Source organism: Cololabis saira, chromosome 11 (assembly GCF_033807715.1).
Source record: "Cololabis saira isolate AMF1-May2022 chromosome 11, fColSai1.1, whole genome shotgun sequence".
NCBI lineage: Eukaryota > Metazoa > Chordata > Actinopteri > Beloniformes > Belonidae > Cololabis > Cololabis saira.
Genome location: NC_084597.1, coordinates 23571719 through 23589627, shown reverse-complemented (window position 1 = coordinate 23589627; position 17909 = coordinate 23571719). Strand labels below are relative to the sequence as shown.

The window sequence follows — 17909 nt, the reverse complement described above, 5'->3', positions numbered from 1 at the left end:
GAAGTCGGAATTATCAAGCAGCATTACAAACATCCAGTCTGATGTGCGCGCTCTGAAGAACACCGTGGTTGAAATGGAAACATCTCTTTCATCCTGCACCGATGACATCACAACCTTACAGGCTAAAGTGGAGTATCTGTCAGCTGAACTGATGAGGCTGGATGGTAAATGCGAGGATCTGGAGTCGAGATCCCGGCGCAATAACATACGGATCGTGGGAATTCCTGAAGATTTTTCCACCTCTTCTGCTGTTACGGATATTCCCTCTCTGCTCAAGGAGGCTTTTAAGCTGGAGAAGGTACCCCGCCCGCCTCCGCATCACTCACAACGGCGCAGAGAGGGAGTTCAGGTCGGCAGAGGAGGCCAGCGCTTTCATCACGTCGCTCAAAGTCTAGTTGAACTTTTTTCAGTTCATCAGTGTCGGGTTTTTTTTTTTTTTTTTTTTTTTTTTTTTCTCCCATATATACACGGTATGTGGTTTTCAGTTTAACTTGGTCGTGATTGGTTGTACCTCTCTGTTAATGTTGCTGGGCTTGCAGGAGCTCAACATGAAGCTTGTTAGTTATTATCTTGTTAGTTATGCTTAAAGCCGTAAGTGTTCTTTTCAGGGATCTGACTCCTTCTGGAGTTTGCACTGGGTTCTCCATCGTTTGGGGATGGGGTCGTTGTAAGTGCAATTGGGGGGTGGGGGGTGGGGGGTTCAGTAGGTTAAGTTTGTTGTTGTTTTCAATTTCCCCCCCCCCTTTCTTTTTTTTTTTTTTTTTTTTCTTCTTTCCTCTTTCTTTCTTTCTTTCCTCCCTCCATCCCTTTCTTTCCTTTCCTTCCTTGGGGATCCGCATTCGGTACATCTCTATCTTTAGGAATTTAACATATGGCCACTAATACTGGTACTTCTGTGAGATTGTTGAGCTGGAATATTAAAGGCATGGGGAGTCCAATTAAGAGATCGAGAATATTTGCTCACCTGAGACGTCTTAAAGCTGACTTAGTGTTCCTTCAGGAAACCCACATGCGCACCAAAGACCAGGTCAGACTTAAATGTCCCTGGGTTTCTGAGGTGTTTCACTCTGATTTCAACTCTAAGGCCAGGGGGGTTGCTATATTAATTGGTAAGTCAATGCAGTTTTCAGCTTCTAAGGTGATTTCAGACAAAAACGGCAGATACTTAATTGTGGCGGGTACGCTATTTCATATTCCCATATTATTAGTTAATATATATGCCCCCAATTTTGACAACCCACACTTTATGAACAAGCTTTTTGAATGTCTCCCCTCATTGAACGACAGTCTTCTTATAATTGGCGGGGATATGAACTGCGTAATTGACCCCAAACTAGACCGCTCCAGCCCACGAAACTCCTTCTTCAATGTCGAGGTCTCTTTCAGATTTTGTGTCCAAGAACGGTTGCACCGATCCTTGGAGATTTTATAACCCTCGTACCAAAAAATATTCCTTCTTTTCTCAGATGCATCAATCTTTCTCTCGGATTGATTATTATTTTATTGATGCTAAACTAATTCCCAAAGTACTGTCTGTTGATTATCATCCTATTGTGATTTCCGACCACGCTCCTCTTTCTTTGGATATTCAGTTCTCTTCACAGCCACGCTACTCAACATCTTGGAGGTTCAATACATTACTTCTCTCAGATGATAAGTTCACCAATTTTATTACAACTAAAATTGATGATTACATCTCTATAAATCAAAATGATATGGAACCAATTTCATCTTCACTGCTGTGGGCTCCTTCTCTGCTCACTTGAATAAGTCCCGGAAAGCCAAATTACAAGAACTCTCTATTAAGATCACAAAATTGGACCAACAACTTGCTACTTGCCCCTCTCCCAGTTTTCTTAAGCAACGTGTCGATTTACAGACTGAATTTGATCTCCTTACCACTAATGACGCAGAGCGACTTCTCTTACGATCACGCTCCGTATATTATGAACATGGAGACAAGGCAAGTCGGCTCATGGCTCATCAGTTACGTCGCCAGGCAGCCTCACGTATGATCCTTCAGATAAAAGATTCATCAGGCTCATTGCATCAGGATCCCACCGCCATTAATTCTGTCTTTCACTCATTTTATTCCTCTTTATATACGTCTGAATCTCCATCTGGCTCCACTGAATTGAATTAATTCTTAGATAGCCTCAACTTTCCTGTTATAGGCGCAGATGCTGCTAAAAATCTTGACTCGCCATTAACGGTAGAAGAAATTAATCTCGCTGTGAGAAGTATGCAAAATAACAAAGCTCCTGGCCCTGATGGATTTCCAGTGGAATTTTTTAAGAAATTTCAGGATAAATTGTCCCCTTTATTGCATGCTGTTTATAAGGAATCACTGGAACATGGCACTCTCCCTCCCACTTTAAGGCAAGCCTCCATAAGTCTCCTCTTAAAAAAAGATAAGGATCCAACTCTCTGCGGCTCATACAGACCTCTTTCGTTAATAAATGTAGATGCTAAGATCCTTGCTAAAGCCTTGGCTTATCGCTTGGAGAACATTGTGCCAACTATTGTCTCAAATGAACAGACAGGATTTGTTAAGGGGCGACAGTTATTCTTTAATGTGCGGACACTTTTAAATATTATTCACTCTAAAACTGTCACCACAACACCTGAAGTCGTAATCTCGGTCGATGCTGAAAAGGCATTTGATAGGATTGAATGGGACTATTTATTTACTGTACTGAAGAAGTTTGGGCTGGGGAATGGGTTCATTTCTTTGATACGTCTCCTTTACACATCTCCACAAGCAAGCGTTTCCACTAATGGCATTCAATCCAATTTTTTTACTCTAGCCCGTGGCACCAGACAGGGGTGTCCCCTCTCTCCCCTATTATTCGCATTAGCTATAGAGCCCCTGTCAATCTTTCTGAGGTCCTCCCCCACTTTTACTGGGATCTCCCGATTGGGAACAGAATATAAGCTGTCACTTTACGCTGATGACTTATTGTTATACGTCTCGGATCCTGTCCTCTCCATTCCTTCAATTTTATCTGCTTTCCAGAGATTCGGGTCTTTCTCAGGCTATAAAGTGAACGTATCTAAAAGTGAATGCTATCCCATTAATGACTCAGCAACACAGCTCGTACAGTCAGATATCCCTTTTAAGATTAGTCCTTCCGGCTTTAGGTATCTTGGGATCAACGTAACCAGAACGTTAAGCTCTCTTTTTTCTGCTAATCTCTCACCTTTAATGTCTACAATTAAATCTGACCTCCATAGATGGAAAAGCTTACCTCTTTCGTTAATTGGAAGAATTAACGCAGTTAAAATGAACATTTTGCCCAAATTTCTATTTCTGTTCCATTGTCTTCCACTTTTCTTACCAAAACACTTTTTTAAAATAATTGATCAAACTATTTCTGACTTCTTATGGTGTGGGAAGGCTCCTAGAATCCGCAAATCCACACTTCAGAGATGTAAATTCAATGGCGGACTGGCACTTCCCAATTTCCAACTGTATTATTGGGCAGCACATATTCAAAAAATTTCATTTTGGTTCAAATCAGTGAATATGCCATGGTGTAAATTGGAGGCACAGTCATGCATTTCATCCTCTTTACCTGCTCTACTTACCTCATCTATTCCATCCAACCTCTCTGTCTTTACAAATAATCAAGTGGTTCACTCCACACTTAAAATTTGGTATCAATTTAGGAAACACTTCAAATTTAAGTCAGCATCTACTTTAGCTCCATTACTGAACAATCATTTATTTCGACCTCCGCTTACAGATTCTCATATGGCATAATAAGGGCCTGAAAAGTTTTGGAGATCTTTACAAGGATGGTATCTTTCGCAGCTTTGCAGATCTCTCAGGTGAATTTAATCTCCCGCCTTCTCATCTCTTTCGATACTTTCAGATTAGACACTGCGCTTAAGCTTTGTTTCCAGTTTTTCCATCCTCTCCGCCGACTCTACAGTGGGAGGTGCTTTTAAATCATGATCCACTTCAAAAATCACTGATCTCTAAGGTTTACGATGACCTTCTGTCTTTCGATCTCTCTCCAGTTATTAAAGTTAGGGCTGTCTGGGAAGATGAACTGGATCTAAATTTGGAGGATGACTGGTGGGACGCTGCTCTTAAAAAAATGTACACAAGTTCATCCTGCGCTCGTCTTACACTTATACAGTTTAAAGTACTGTTTAGAGTCCACTTTTCTAAAGCTCGACTCTCACAGATCTATCCCAGTGTCACTGACGAATACGACAAATGTGATGCCTCGTCCTGAAATTTAACCCATATGTTTTACTCTTGCCCACTACTTTCTCGCTTTTGGTGGAATTATTTTGACACCATGTCAAAAATACTCTCGGTGAATATAAAAGTCTCCCCCCATGTTGCCATATTCGGGCTCCCAGAGGACCATGGCCGGTTTACTTCAAATCAAATAGACATTTTGGCTTTTACTTCCTTACTGGCAAGACGCCACCTTCTTCTCCACTGGAAGTCGACTAAGGCTCCTTCTAGTACCCAGTGGCTCAACGACACCATGTTTTTTCTGAAGCTGGAAAAGATTAAATATTCACTGAAGGGTAGTTGCAACAAATTTTATAATAAGTGGCTTCCCTTTCTTACATTCTTCCACTCTCTCCAGTCCCTGCCTCCTGATTGACGGATCCCCCCCCTCCCTCTCTTCTCTTATTCCTCTCTTTCTTCCTCCTTTTTATTTATCTTTTTATTTACTTTTCTTTTGTTTTTGTTTTTTTTTGTTTTTTTTTTTGCTTTGGGGTTTGTTTTTTTTTGTTCTTTTTTGTTCTTTTTTGTTTTCTTTTTTTTTTTTTTTTTTCTTCTCCCCCTTTTTATTCATCTATTTTTTAATTCATACTGTTTAGCTTTGATACTTAAATATTACTTATATATAAGAATATAATAATTTTCGTGTATTTGTCATTGTTTTGTGTGGATTTTTTTGTTCTGTTCTTAATCCAAAAAAAAAAAAAAGGAGGTAGACTGTATATCTTTTTTTGTTTATTCCTGTTCAACTGTGCCTTACCCCCTAATAAAAATATCAAAACAAATAAAAAAATTAATGTGCCTCCTGTTGCAACCTTTTGCTGAATAATACTCGATTTAACATTCAAATAAAAATATTTCTCCTTTTGCATGTGGAGATTAGCACCTTCCTTTCGAACGTATTAAATACAGACGCAATCACAATCCACGCAAAAACTATCAGGCTTGGTAAATCTCATTGCGCGTGGTAAATGGACCAATTTGCATCTTCCCCTCCCAGTATTTAGCGATTTCTGGCGGGTACGCCCCATATTGATTATTCATCAGGGCAAAAGTACTAAATGAATTGCGTGTGCTATTTTGCGCATTTGAGAGGCGCAGTCCTCTTTGCACGCTGTTAGTAGATCAGCTGGCACTTTGGTTTGCGGGTGCTGTCAAGTTTGCACACGTTTTTACACACGCAAACCTTTAGTAAATCGGGCCCTAAGTCTTCTAACTCTGCATGAATGCCTCTGGGTTGACCCATGCTAACATCACCTTTAAGTGGATCTTCTTGTGTGGAAGAATGTGAGTAGTGAAAGGGCTGAACAAAGTGTCAGACCCACACTAACGGTACGGATTCAGATCCTGCAGGAAATGCGCAGTGATTAACTAGTGAAGTTGGCGGAGACGATTTCTTCAGTTTCTTAAAAATCCCTTGTATGTGATAGTTGACCGTTTTTAGATTATTTTTGGCAGGCCTCCTCCGATGGGTGTGGACGTCCCTGGACACGGTATCCTTCCATTAGCCGAGCTCTCTGAGAATTCAGTTTTAGCATATTGCAAAAACCTGCAATCTGTGTTTTGTCCCTTTACAGGTGAAAGCTACGGAAGTAAGGATGCGTATTGCATTCACTTGAGAAAAAAAAATTGCCCTGTTTTTCTGAATTAATGAGATAAAATTTTTATTAAAAAAAATCTTAATTAGAAAAACGTTAATTCAGAAAAACAGAGCAGATTTTTTTTCATTAAAACTTTTCTCGGAATTCGGAGATAATTATTTCAGAGATTTTCTTTTCTCAAGTGAATGCAATATGCTTCCGTAGAAAGCAGCTCAGCCCTGTCCAGCCAGTGGTCCATAGAATTCCGTCGAGCCAGGTGATTGGGCCCTAGTGAAGAATCTTTGTAGGAAACACTGGAGATCAGTGAGGTGGAATGGTCCTTTCCAGCTGCTTTTAGTAACCCGTATGAATGTGAAGACAGCTGAACGAGCGACCCGGATCCACGCGACCCTGTAAGAAGGTTGCAGAACCCCCGGATAAAAATAATCCCTTAAATAATAATCGCCATTGATAAGAGCAAGGTGATTGAAAGGTTTGCAGTGATGAAGAACCGGCTGATGGTGCTATGATGAGGCTACACGCATACTATAAATAGTTTGGATTTGAAAAAGTTTTAAAATTAAAGTTTTTGCATTTTGGATCGTTCAATGTGCTACCCCCCTCTTGGATGTAAATATTTTTTGTTTTGGTTCTCTGCCCACCGCTGGATGAAACCATCCATCCATCCATCCATCGTCCGCCGCTTATCCGTTCCCGGGTCGCGGGGGCAGCAGTCTCAACAGAGATGCCCAGACTTCCTTCACCCCAGACACTTCCTCCAGCTCTTCCGAGGGGAGCCGAGAGACATAGTCTCTCCAGCGTGTCCTGGGTCTTCCCCGGGGTCTCCTCCCGGTGGGACATGCCTGGAACACCTCCCTAGGGAGGCGTCCATCCGGTACAGATGCCCAAGCCACCTCAGCTGACTCCTCTCAATGTGAAGGAGCAGCGGCTCGACTCCGAGCTCCTCCCGGGTGACCGAACTCCTCACCCTATCTCTAAGGGAGCGTCCAGCCACCCTGCGGAGGAAACTCATCTCGGCCGCTTGTATCCGCGATCTTGTCCTTTCGGACACTACCCAAAGTTCATGACCATAGGTGAGGGTAGGTGCGTAGATTGACCGGTAAATCGAGAGCTTCGCCTTTCGACTCAGCTCCTTCTTCACCACGACGGTCCGGTACATCGACCGCATAACTGCGGACGCTGCACCGATCCGTCTGTCAATCTCCCGCTCCATCGTTCCCTCACTCGTGAACAAGATCCCAAGATACTTGAACTCCTCCACCTGAGGCAGGACTTCTCCACCCACCCGGAGAAGGCATGCCACCCTTTCCCGGTGGAGAACCATGGCCTCGGTCTTGGAAGTGCTGATTCTCATCCCTGCCGCGTCACACTCGGCCGCAAACCGCCCCAGCGCATGCTGAAGGACATTGATGATGAAGCCAACAGGACAACATCATCTGCAAAAAGCAGAGATGAAATCCTGAGGTTCCCAAACTGGATCCCCTCCGGCCCCTGGCTGCGCCTAGAAATCCTGTCCATAAAAATTATGAACAGGACTGGTGACAAAGGGCAGCCCTGCCGGAGTCCAGCATGCACTGGGAACAAGTCTGACTTACTGCCGGCAATGCGAACCAGACTCCTGCTCCGATCATATAGAGACCGGACAGCCCTTAATAGAGGGCCCCGGACATTCTCACCGAGCACCCCCCACAGAATGGCACGAGGGACACAGTCAAATGCCTTCTCCAGATCCACAAAGCACATGTAGACTTGTTGGGCAAATTCCCATGAACCCTCGAGCACCCTGCGGAGGGTGTAGAGCTGGTCCGGTGTTCCACGACCGGGACGAAAACCGCATTGTTCCTCCTGAATCCGAGGTTCAACTATCGGCCGTAATCTCCTCTCCAGTACCCTGGAGTAGACTTTCCCGGGGAGGCTGAGAAGTGTGATCCCCCTGTAGTTGGAACACACTCTCCGGTCCCCCTTTTTAAACAGAGGGACCACCACCCCGGTTTGCCACTCCAGCGGTACTGTCTCCTTCCTCCATGCGATGCCGCAGAGGCATGTCAACCAAGACAGCCCTACGACATCCAGAGACTTGAGGTACTCAGGGCGAATGCCACCGAGGAGCTTATGAGCTCCTCGGTGCCACCGAGGAGCTTATGAACCACCTCAGTGACCTCGGCCCGGGTGATGGATGAGCACACCCCAGAGTCCCCACTCTCTGCTTCCTCGGTGGAAGGCATGTCGGTCGGGTTGAGGAGATCCTCGAAGTATGCCTTCCACTTTCCGACGATGTCCCCAGTCGAGGTCAACAGCTCCCCACCTGCAACGTAAACGGTGCCGGCAGAGTACTGCTTCCCCCTTCTGAGGCGCCGAACGGTCCTCCAGAATTTCCTCGAGGCCGACCGAAAGTCTTCCTCCATGGCCTCCCCGAACTCCTCCCAGACCCGAGTTTTTGCCTCCAGGACCGCCCGAACTGTGGCTCGCTTGGCCTGCCGGTACCCATCTACTGCGTCAGGAGTCCCACAGGCTAACATAGCCCGGTAGGACTCCTTCTTCAGTCTGACGACATTGTTACTAACAATGTGACCCATGTTGTATCCCATCTTAATAGTCTCCTATGGCGCTTTTGCACTAGTCCCGCCTCCGCCCGGCTCGGCTCGTTGCGGCCCCGTCTTGCGCTTTTGCACTAGGGGCTAAGACGGGTAGAGCCGCTCCAAGCCGATACTTTTTCTGTAACCATTCTGGCGAGGTTCTATCCGGGCTGAGCCGGGACTATTTATGAGGTCACCACCCTCCTCGCCACCGATTGGTCAGGGGGCGGGGCCATCATCAAACTACAGGCCCCTGATTGGTCGGGGGGCCGTCAGACGTTTGAATCAGGAAGCGGGAGTCAGCGCGAGGCGACCCGCGGCTCGCAGCAATTTTTTATACAGCACAAACGTCTGTTTGGTGATCCAACTCTGAGGTGCAGATGTTCATAAACCTGGTGGCTGTCGAGAAAATTAAAAAAGGGATGTATACGGGCGTTTTTTTTCTCAGCCGCTCGCGGCTCCAGCTGATTTCTGCGCCGACACAAACAAAGGTGTTGCGCAATCGAGTACGTCACAGCAGCTTCACCCCAACCTGCCCACTTCTCACCTGGCTGTGGAAAAACAAACGGGGACAAAACGGGTGGAGCCGCAACGAGCCGCACCGAGCCGACCCGGGCGGAGGCGGGACTAGTGCAAAAGCGCCACTACAGGCCCTGCGACTCTTCGGAAGTGTGGCAGTGGTTGATGTCAGGCTCCTGTTATTCTGTGAGGCTGAAACTGTGCCTTCCATTTTTTACTATAATCTGCATGATTTGCATTTTGTTTTGCTGGGTGATCCCATGTGTATGTTCCATGATTATGAGAGCAATTTATGCTTCCTATATGATGGTTCCAGATCTTTTTACTTCCCCAGAAACTTCCCTTCTGGATATAAACTGGCAGGCAGATCTGATCTGTTCTGACCACAGCTCAGAAGATGAATTGTGATGTTTTTTTCAAATTGTTCGTTATTTTTGTAGCTTAGTGGATCCCGGGTTTTTTCCCCTTAATCAAGGGTTTTACCCATAAAGAGTGTACGATAGTTAGTTGCTAGTAATACAGACCTCTGTCACTTCTGAGGTGTAATGTTTGGCTTTTCTAGTGGCCACAGAGGTAAGTGGTGCTGCCTCTTTATAGGGATTCTATGAACTTTGCAACAGCCTTTGCCATAAAAAATGTGTTTCTACTTTCACTTCCTCAAACATAGATAAGTTTATATCAATTAGCGGAAATAAACAAAGTCCAAATATCAGATATCTCAGAGAATTCTCCTCACAGCTGTTATAATGGGAGGATTATTATTGAAAATGTTATTTATTGGCATTTTTAATTTCCCCATTCTTTTTTAAATTACTGTTTGTATTTCTTCATATCGTTTCCCTCAGATATTACATTCAAGGTTAACAGGATCCTTAAGTTTCACTCTGGTGGATATGAATAAACTCATGACAGCTCGGCCATGAGTAATCAAGATGTAATCTGGTCTGAGTTTATGATGACTCTGAATATAGATAAGTTCAATCAGAGGTGCCAGAATCATAAAGGCATGGAGTTTTCACTTCAAAGACATTCATGAATAATGATTATCCACTATATTGCCTTTATTGAACCATTTCACCATTGTTATTGAAACCAAACTGAAGTTTTTTGAGTTTTCTTTCCGCATCAAAAATCTTTAAAAGTCATGGAACCCATGAGAAGAGTCCTCAGACTGGATGAGGAAACTCACCTGTGGGACTTCAGAGGAAGTTCAGAGGATCAAATGTTATTTCTCAGGTGGAAAAATCCACAGTTACAACAGCGTGGAGTTGGCACGTGATCTGACAGCAGGAGGGAACTCCAAACATGGTGCGTTTTAAGGCGTGGTTCTCCCTTTACAGCTGAGCTCAGCGAAGGAGAAATCAGCTGGGATACAGACTCATCCAGCAGATCATTAACAGACCTGAAGACCTCCAGACTTCATTACTGTTTACTTGGAGCTCATCCAGTCTTAATCCAGAACTCATCCAGACTTCACCTCAACAATGTCTCACATGAGAACCCTGATGACGGGGGACTGCAACAGGGCGGTGGTGGTATCTGTGGCCCGGTATGACCATGACGTCCTGGATAGGAGACCCGGAGTTGGAAGGGACGCTAAGAGGCTCCACCGGACCCTCAGCAAACTGGGATTCAAGGTGGACCTGCACAGTGACCTGAGCAGCAAGGAAATCTTAGAGCTGTTCCAACAAGGTAACTGACGTTTTTGTATCTGTCCTCGTTTATCTCGTCAGTCTTTGGAACTTTATGATAAGTTTCTCCGTCAGCCCCTGCTTTTCCTCACCTATACTGTAGCCATCAGACTTTCTGCAGAATTCAGGATCTGCCCTCTCATAGACCTCTAAACCTCCACAGCGTTTCAAAGCAGCTTAACAGTGATCAATAGAAGACTCCAAAAATGTCAAGTTTCTTAACAGACTTGATAAAATTCCTCCGTGATCAGTGGAACCTCATCTACAACTGCATCTACAAAGCATCCTGAAGAATGTTTTGAAGTTTACTGACCTCAGAAACCTTCAGAAAATGACATAAACCCCTTAAAGAACCTACAGATCTTATTAACTGCAGACCTTCCTCAGTTACCACTGAAAACCTCTAAATTCCAAGTGTTTATTGTCATATGTGCAGCAAGGAAACAGGTACAATGAAATTCTTACTTTGCTGTCCACATTGAATGCACGGAGTATGAAATCCAGTAATTTAACAAAAGGAAATAACCCTAACCCTAACCCCAAAAGAGGGAATTAAAAAGAAACATACAAAAATACACTATAAATAAGTAAAGGTACAGAAATATATACATAAATGTGCAATTTCCTGTCTGTGGGATAAACACTATGACACATGTCTAAATGTGCAAACGAACCTTTACAGTAGTCCATAAATACCACCGGAGAGCTCAATTTTAAACAAAGTCTCTAAACCCCCCCCTTGGTGGCCACGATATCCTCCTACACTGTATTTAAAGCATTCTCCATGAACCATAAACCTTTTCAAACAATATTAGCTTCTGCAGGCCATCAACTTTCCAAGTCTCCTCAGAATTTCTTCAGTGTCGGATTCAACTCCTTAACAGTCACCCTAAAGCCGTGCTTCCCAGTCCAGGTCCTCTAGAGCAGCTCCTGCATGTTGAGATGCTTCAACACAGAAGACAGAGCAGTGCAGATTTTAATGACAAGTTTACAGTCATTCAGCTAAGTCCATTCAGCTAAATCACAGTGGTTGCAGCAAAGAAACATTTGAAACATGCAGACTGATAAGATCCTTATCACCTGGACTGGGAAATCCTGCCCTAAAATATTTCTAAAACTTCCCTTTTCATTACTGAAAATCTACATTTTATGGATTTTATTTGTTAATCGAAAACAAAACAAAAAAAGGTTATGAATGTTAGAATCTCTTGAATGTCTGTGATAGGTTAAAACATCTAAAGAGCCACTAAAACTCCCCATAGAACCAGTAAAACCTCCTGTAAAACCTTAACCTCTCTGGTCATGCGTGTATTGGCCTGTAGAACCAATAAAACCCCCTGTACAGCCTGAGGTTTCAGTCTTGTTCTGCTGTCACATGGTTGTTGTGATTACAGGTTTCACACTACCGTAACTGAATGACTGCAGGGAAATAGGTGAGGCTGACAGGAAAGAACGACATGTGTCTGTCACACGGTGTGACTCACACCTGCCAAAGTAAACATATATCTCAGACTGAATGCTCCTCAGCTGTTACATAACCTGTTGTATGTGCACACGTGGCCCTCATGTTCTGTACAGCATGTACACATCTGCTGAAGGTCCACGGACTATGACTCGAACAGAGATCAGCTTCATGAGGACTGTAGCCTCCGTATCTCAGTACTTGGACACCTTTCCAACCAGGTGAGCTGTCTCTGATTGGGCCTGTTCTTTCTTGTGTGTTTTCAGAAAGCACGCGGCCTGTAAAGGACTGTTTCCTTGCTATCCTTTCATCTCATGGGGAAGAGGGCTGCGTGTTTGGCGCCGATGGGGAACCTGTCCAACTGTCTCGTATCTTCACATACTTCAACAATGAGTACATGGAGAAAAAGGCCAAACTGTTCCTCATACAGGTGTGAAATAGGAAGTTATCTTATCAACTACATAAACCCACAACATTACAGTCATGTTGCAGTGACATTCCAGTATGCAGAGTTTAAAGGTATTGTGACATCATTTTTAACATGCTTTTAACACTATTAAAAGTCTTGGCCAACATCCCTCAAATGTGTCTAAAAGGGTGTAACAAGAAAAACTTCACCCTAGTACTCCATTCCTGGCTTTTTATGACGGTGTTTTTTTGCGCCATGAAAAATGCTTCCTTTTCCCCCTTTCTTGTCAATCATTGCGCCGCTCCTCCTCCAAACCTCCTCCAACCCAACTGGTACACGCTTCTGCCGTCTCCACACACACGCGCGCACACCGAACCACAAACACCCACACACACAGCCCAGACAGGGCGACTACAGCCCGGGGATGAAGTCTGTGACCAGAGGACTCGACTGGAAGTCGAGTCCTCTGGTCACAGACTTCTAACAGCGGCGTCGGAGAGTTAAGCCGGGAGCGACAGGCGAAGCATGCACGGAAAAGCAGCACGGCGAAGCAGTCCACAGCAAACAATCATAAAAATAAAGGCATGCAAGCAGCAGTGTCCCCTATCTTAAGTCCAGTCAGTGGCCGCGGGTCTTCTTAGCAGTTTTCCTCCGCTGATGAGAACAGAAGAGGCTCTAAACAGCTCCGTGTTAAGCCTGATTTATGGTTCCGCGTTAAATCGACGCAGAGCCTACGCCGTAGGGTTCAGCGTACGGTGCGCGTCGCCGCGTAACCCTACGCCGTAGGCTCTGCGTCGGTGTAACGCGGAACCATAAATCAGCCTTTATGGTGCGCTGGAGAGGAGAGGAGACAGGGAGCTGGGTGGAGGGGGCGGTGATTTAGCGGGTCGTGACGTCACGTTCCGCCACCAAACCAGATGCGCCGTTTTTGCATAGTTATGCGGAAAATCCCAGAAAGCACACAATACACTGAATGTTAAAAGTTCGTTGTTTTTTGGGTGTAATTGATGTCAAGACACCCAACAAAACACAAAAAATCAAGAAAAATGTGTTTTTCATGTCACAATACCTTTAATATCATGGTTGCTGTCCAACTCTGACCATCTCAGACTTTGGTTTTTAGTCACATCACATTCTCGTGTAAACACGTTTCCTTCTGTATTTCTGGTATTCCAGATGTGAACTTCCCATTTTGTTTTCAGGCTTGTCGTGGACATGGTCTGGATGACGGAGTGGAGGTAGACTCAGCAGATGATGCCACAGATTGCAGCTTTTCCCAATATCTTTCTGCTCCAGTGGACACAGCTGTGATGTACGCCACAGCACCAGGTAAACCAGGCCTCCACCAGTCAGAGCACGACAAACCTCTGAGATTCCCATCTGAAGTACTTAAACCATCTGAACACAACATAAAAACACCTCAAGGTCACCTAGAATACCCTTTGTGACCAGGATAAATATTTGTCGCTTACAAAACCCCTCCTTGCCCCTGCTTAGCTGATACAAATGACTGTGAGTTGTGTAAGCTTGATGACAAGTTGGTGACAACCACTAATTAGAATCAGGTATGTTGATACAGGTAAACATCTAAAACATGCAGGACAGCAGCTCTCGAGAACCAGGAATGAAGACCACGACTCTAAAGGACCGAATCTCATTAGACCACCAGTACCTCCTCAGGACCCTCCTCCTAGGACAGGGGTATTCAACTAGATTCGGCCGGGGGCCACATCTGCAAAAGGACTGTATGGAGAGGGCCGCACAATTTGAAAATGTGGGGGTTTTCAAAATGTATTTTGCACTCAAAGACGAAGACTTATGTAAATATACTACATTTGTATTTTCCATTTGAATATATCTAATTTACATATGAATTATGTATTAATTGTCTCCAGATTTAGTAATTGTGATGTTAAATATAATATTCAGATAAAGAAATATTATTTTGAGTGCAAGTTCATTTTGAAACCATGCATTGTGCAAACTTAATGAAATTGATATTGACCTACTTTTAATAAAACACGCCATAATGACAAAGCACCACTTTCCACCAAGATTTCCTTATTTGAATATTATATTAAGCATTGAGCACAAGCATTTCAGTCCATAGTAGCCAGTTTGATGTTATAAATAAGCAACCAAAATATTAACCATAAGCTCCTTTATTAATGACACATCTGTGCATTATATCAGCAAAACAAAACAATCATGAATTATAGGAGGCTTAGAAGTTCCATCTGAAATCCAAAGTCCTCACTTATTCAAATGAAAAAAAATTCAGGCCAATCCTAGAAGCCTAATGATGTAAACAAGTCCTCTATACAACGGAGGTTAATAATAATGTGACAAACATTATCACTGTGCAACACTGGCAAAATATCCGAAGTAAAAAACATCTCCAACAGAGATTAACATGTACAAACACTATGCATCGTTAACCAACTAAAAAAAGGCTACCAAGCATCTTAAACTTATGCATTCTCTGCACACATTACAAATAAAAATCGCACCTTGTGTGATCGCATTCCTGGCATGTCTGTCTGCCTGTGTGTCACAGTCTGCCTGTATCTGTTAGCTGTTATTAACTGTTCGGTTTTTTCCCCACTTATTCCACCGAACACCGAAAGTGTTTTTTTTGCTATTTTCGGCCGAACATTCGGTGCATCCGGAAAAAAAAATTTCAACAAACACCCCCTTTTTTGAAATATGACCAGGGGCCACATAAAAGCTTCTGGCGGGCCGCATGTGGCCCGCGGGCCGCCAATTGAATAGCCCTGTCCTAGGACATGATATCTAAAATCTTTTATTGTTGACTAAAACCTCTCTACCAGTTGAGCTCCCTGCTGACAAAATCACATGGTTGCTAAATTATAAACCTCTACAATTACCTCCATAGCAACAGAACTATCGTGACTATCAGGGTACTATCAGAGGCTTATAAATGAACGCCAGGAACTTCTTACTTTACATCAAAACTGTTTAAATGGCATCAGAGACTCATAATCTTTCTAGACTGTCTGGAAGCTTCTTATTAATAAACCTCTTAAGTTTCCTGTGGAACCACGTCAATAATTAATAAATGTTCATAGAGATAACACAGAATATTTGATGGTCAGTTCATCCAACAAAAAGGACACACTAATGTTTTAATGATTCCTTATACTGTTGCAATGAAAGCTTGTACAGTACCAGAATAACCAGCAAAATCTTTTTAATGTTCATCAGAACCAAATGTGTTTAACAGAATCTGTCAGGTCCAAGTCCTCAACATCTAGATCCATAAATGTTTAAATATAGTTAATATTAAAATATGTATTTCTGTCTCCCAGGCCACGTAGCGTTCAGCCACCCCCTCGGATCAGTGTTCCTGCAGACCTTCTGTGATTTACTGGAGGAGAAGGGCCATCGAAACCTGGAGCTGACACGCCTCATGACCCGTCTGTCTCATCGGGTCGCCTACACCTTCCAGGCCAGGGGTCGGGAGCTAAACGGGAAGAAGGAGATGCCGTGTTTCCTGACACGCATGACCAGAGAGGTGTTCCTATTCATAGAACCAGGGAAGGATGGCAGCTCCTCCGGAATCTCAGCCACAGCGCTGATCGGATCAGGAAACATCAGAGCTCGTGCTCCTTCTATCAGTTAGATCATGTCAACATGCGTGACTACATGCGTGTTGCCGCAAGAACTAGGGGGATGACTTTCTGCAGAAAAGCCAACCTTGAAATCTTTCAGCATTTTTGCACATTCTAAACAACCTTGTTATGTATTTACATTTTTTAACCAATCGCTGCTTTTAAACTTTAATAAACAAACCTTCTACTGAGTCATGATTTAAAGGGGACCTATTATGAAAAACACATTTTCTCTTGCTTTAACATATATAAAGTGGTCTCCCCTCAGCCTGACAACTCAGAGAAGGAGGAAAGCAACCAAATTCTGCAGTGTCTACAGCCACCCAAATGATCCATCCAGTGTGATGTGGCTTCTACGAGCCGTTCAGATTCTGCTCCCTTTCGTTACGTAACCAAAATGCGATTTACATAAGTTGTCCTCCGATGCGTGAAAGCACACCCTCAACTAACTCCGCCGGCCGGAGCTGAATTTCTAATTTATTTAGCAAAAACAATCAAAACCTTGTTTTTAAGACATTCAAGGCCTGTTTAAAATAGGTATTAGATGCCATAATAGGTCCCCTTTAACTTTAGTTCACAACAGAAATATCTGCACAGGAAGCAGCACTTTCCCAAAGAGTCAGTTAGGATGAAAGTGATGAAACATTCCAGCAGCTTGACCCCTGCAGGGACACAACGACACCTTGCAGATTGCTTTTGGCCTCATGTCTCCCTTAAGACATAGAAATGCAGGTTCCAGTTCCTGAAGACCCCTGCCGGGACATTGTCACGCAAGGTCCGGCGTCTTGCATCCCTGCCGAGACTTCCAGCCCCCACGGAGACAAAGACCATATACGGACTTCCTGATCCCTCAGGGGTGGTCCCAAAGCTAAAGGTTCACACCTCTGACTGGCTCTCACTGGGCTGGTTTATTCCTGTAACTTTTGTATAAAAACCCTTTGACCAAACCAATCTGGGTCGGCACACCAACTCCAGACTTGATCTGTGTTGGTCATGCCCTCCGCCGGCTTACTGATTAAAAACTCTCTATACCACGAGCGGACTTCTGAACTGGTTTTTGATAAATTCCTCAACAAAAGTTATCAGATCGTTCATGAAATCAAACACATCTGCTAATGTTTCCATGGAAACCAGAAGTTTGTGTTTGGCTCCAAAAGAACAAAGAACAATCTGTATTAAAATAAAGTCACATATCTTTCAGACAACAGGTAGATCAAGAACAAAACGACCATCCCCTGACAATCAATTATGTTTACTGACGTCCAGCTGACAGTCTCTTCAGGTTCCTGACTACACTGGGCAGGGAAGGAAAAGGGAGATCAGTGGTTCAGGTCTTTGTTCCAGTTGATTTCTGACCCATGGACATTAACCTGGGGTGCCTCAATTTATGTGATCCATAAGCCCCAAAAGGATTTGCCAGGTCAGAATTAGTAGAACAGCCCACAGCATGATGGCCCCACCACTGTTTCACTGTAAGAGCTGCATGTTCGGGTTGAAGGGATTCCTGAAAAGAAACGCTTCTCTGCTCCGCAGAAACCAGAAAAACCTCCTCTCCGCTCTGTACACCTGCACATTCTCTCAGCCAAAATCTGACAAATGTCTCTTATAAAACAATTAATCAAATATATTATTGATAACCACTGCACTCAAACCACAATCTCCCAAGTTCCTGCCAGAGCTTCATACCTAAGATCAAACAGAATCTAGATCCAGACTCAGGGTTTCATGTCTTTAATCGAAATTGTTAAGGCAACATATCTGAACTCATTA

The 17909-nt window shown here is 43.8% G+C and overlaps 1 protein-coding gene across 1 annotated transcript; it reads left to right on the top strand.

Annotated features, from left to right (window-relative positions):
• Positions 1 to 10326: 10326 nt before the first annotated feature.
• On the top strand, positions 10327 to 16330 carry LOC133454640 (caspase-3-like). Its single transcript, XM_061733362.1, has 4 exons — positions 10327 to 10637; positions 12365 to 12528; positions 13710 to 13836; positions 15837 to 16330. The coding sequence occupies exons 1-4, from the start codon at positions 10430 to 10432 to the stop codon at positions 16148 to 16150; spliced, it is 813 nt and encodes a 270-aa protein (XP_061589346.1). The 5' UTR covers positions 10327 to 10429; the 3' UTR covers positions 16151 to 16330.
• Positions 16331 to 17909: the final 1579 nt, after the last annotated feature.